At 38.0% G+C, this 3,122-nt stretch overlaps 1 protein-coding gene across 1 annotated transcript; it reads left to right on the forward strand.

Moving 5' to 3' along the window:
* Positions 1–1,488: 1,488 nt before the first annotated feature.
* Positions 1,489–2,730, forward strand: LOC9299153 (F-box/kelch-repeat protein At5g49000). The gene has a single exon (XM_021019358.1). The coding sequence runs from the start codon at positions 1,584–1,586 to the stop codon at positions 2,694–2,696; it is 1,113 nt and encodes a 370-aa protein (XP_020875017.1). The 5' UTR covers positions 1,489–1,583; the 3' UTR covers positions 2,697–2,730.
* Positions 2,731–3,122: the final 392 nt, after the last annotated feature.

Here is a 3,122-nt window from a genome sequence, read left to right on the forward strand (position 1 = left end):
ATTTTCTTTAAGTGTTCTGGTTGGTCTAAGGAATAAAATGGTTAGGGCATTTTGTAGGTTTGAATGATCCTAGAATATATATACAAAACACTTTGAATTGTGTTACGGTTAACTTATTTAGTGCCAATGACCGCTAAAATGCTTTTGAAACGCCGTTTTGGTTGAATGTTTTGTTATTTTAAAAGAAAAAAAATTGCGTAGAAGCTGAGAATGGAAAAATACATGGTGAAAAAATGCGGCAACCCAAAAAAAAAGCGGAATCAGCAAGAACTACTCAAGATTGTTCTTATCTGTCAATTTTTTTTTTTTTCTTGCAAAAACTAAGAAAGAACAACAACAACGAAGACCACTTTTTTTTTTGAACAACTGCCTCTTCTCTCTGAAAAAGACGATCACTTAGGCGACTCTTTACAACTTCTCCGTTACACCATTGTTTCCGGCCGGCGTTGGCTTCTCCAGCGTCGGTCGGCTTTTCCCTTATGTTTAGATTTCTTTTTTTCTTCTCTTTGCATAGATCTAGATGAATAAATTGGAAATTTGCAAATTCCAAATCCATGCCGATTGGGATGCAATGATGTCTCTCCCTCCGATCTTGTCACCAATTCAATCGCAAGGTTGGGTGGTGTTTCACAATACCCAGACCTTGTCGCTACACGTGGGAAGGGTGGATCCGAGAGCGGTTAGTTTTGTTTCGTTTCACAACACATCAACGGGGTTGAAGTTTTCTATTCAATATTGCTTTATTTTTCTCTTCTTTCGGAAGAAGTTTGTTTCCGGTGATCCTTATCACCGTCGTCATCTCCGGTTGTCAACCGATGAAGTTTCTCCTAATCTATGGTTTGGAGAAGTCATTTGGGTATTTGATCCGGGAATTAACAGACAAATCCTCCTGATTGAAGGAAGTGGCATTCACGATAACATCCTCTGGTCATGGATACTGTCCGATGATGGTGATGTCCATATTATCCCTCAATTGGATTACTCAGGTTTTATGGAAGAGCAAATCATGGTCACTAACCGACAACGATGGATAAGGCGTTATAAAAGACATGATTCAGAACCATTTCAAGCAATATATCAGTGTGTTCGTTTATTCAAAGTGATGCGGAAAGCATTTGGGAATTTCATCTACAAGATGTTAGCCTTTTACGAGTATATGAAGAGGGGACTTAACAAATGTCATCTGTTGCCTATAAGGCTTTCGTTTGGAAAGCAGGGTTACTTCCACTTCTTCATCGAAATTGTGTTCAATTTCCTTTATTTTATTCAATGGTTGTATTTTAATGGTTCATGTATTGACGTAACACTTTTATGATATAATATAATTGATTTGCCGTAAAAAAAAAAAAAAACAACAACAACAACAAAAGATCCAAAATCGTTATCTTCAGGCCCATTACGATCTGATCACCATCTCTATTATATACCCAGCCCACTATTAAAATAGCCTTCACGTTCTGTTAACCACGCGCAATCCGAGAAAGTAGGCTCACGCGCTCATGAACTCATTAAGAAAAATCGAGTCGAATCCCTAAATCCCCTCCTGAGTCGGAGAAGAAGTAGAAGAAATCGATTTCGTTTCGATGTCGTCCCTAAAGAAGAAGACGAAGAAACGGTCGCCGGAATCGACCCCAATTTCATCACTTCCCGATGATTTGGTATTGAGTTGCTTCGCACGCGTCTCTAGATTGTACTACCCGATTCTCTCCTTAGTCTCCAAGAGCTGTCGAACCCTCGTTGCTTCACCGGAGCTTTACAAGACTCGATCTTTCTTCAACCGCACGGAGAGTTGTCTCTATGTGTGCTTAGAATTCCCTCCTGACCCTAACCCACGTTGGTTTACACTCTACCGAAAACCTAATCAAACCCTAACCAACATCACCGAGAAGACAAAGAACTCAAGTGGGTACGTTTTGGCCCCAATCCCAAATCACCATTCCCCTAGTGCGAGTCTCGTTGCGGTTGGGTCTAATATCTATGCCATTGGTGGATCCATTGAGAATGCACCGTCTTCTAGGGTCTCAATTTTAGACTGCAGGTCTCATACGTGGCACGAGGCGCCAAGCATGCGGATGAAGCGGAATTACCCAGCTGCTAATGTTGTTGATGGGAAGATTTATGTAGCAGGAGGCTTGGAAGACTTTGATTCCTCTAAATGGATGGAGGTTTTCGATACGAAGACTCAAACTTGGGAGTTTGTGTTGTGCCCTTTAGCGGAGAGATTCGTATACAGGAGCTTAGTGATTGATGGAGAAATCTACATTTTTGGGGATAAGGTTGTGACCTACAAGCCAAAAGAAGATAGATGGGGAGATGAAGGAGAGCATCAGAGTATGGATTTAGGTTTGTATTTTCATTCGTATTGCGTTATAGATAACGTTCTCTATTGTTATCGACCTGGTGGAATCAAATGGTATGAATCAGAGAAAAGATCGTGGAGGAAGTTGAGGGGTTTGAAAGGATTGTCTAAGCTTGCTAGTAATTGTGTTAGGTTGGCGGATTATGGTGGAAAGATTGCGATTTTTTGGGACAAGTATTCCCCTTCTAGTGGTTATAAGAGTCATATGATTTCGTGTGCGGTGATTTCCCTTGGAAGTTGCAAAAATCAGGGTATTCGAGGAAAGGTTGAATGGTTTGATGATATGCTTACAGCTAGTCTTAAACTCAGTATAATTTGGGGGGAAAGAAAACATTAACAAATGACTCAGTTTTGTTATAATATTTTCACAAATTTTGAGAGATAAAACAAAATTTTATTTCACAATTTTTAAAAAACCGATATTATATATTAACAAATATTTATATTTACTATGAAATAAACTCAAATAATGATAAATTTAAAGTAATTATCGTTATGGCCTTCGTTTAGAGAAAGTTTCGGAAATATCTAAACAAAAGATTGTACATATTAATTTCGAAATATTTTGTGTTTTTTTTCTTCTCAACTGGATCTTCCTTAAACAAATCCATAATATATTGCACACAGTTTTCGAAATAATGTGAACTAATTATATATTTTGCATTCAAAACAAATTATGCAGCAATAGCATATCCCTTTTATAGATGTATCTCAAATTTTAATTTTAGTCCCAAAAATCGAATTAATTATGATTAAACAATGA

The sequence above is a fragment of the Arabidopsis lyrata genome (assembly GCF_000004255.2).
Source record: "Arabidopsis lyrata subsp. lyrata unplaced genomic scaffold ARALYscaffold_34, whole genome shotgun sequence".
In the NCBI taxonomy this organism is placed as follows: Eukaryota; Viridiplantae; Streptophyta; class Magnoliopsida; order Brassicales; family Brassicaceae; genus Arabidopsis; species Arabidopsis lyrata.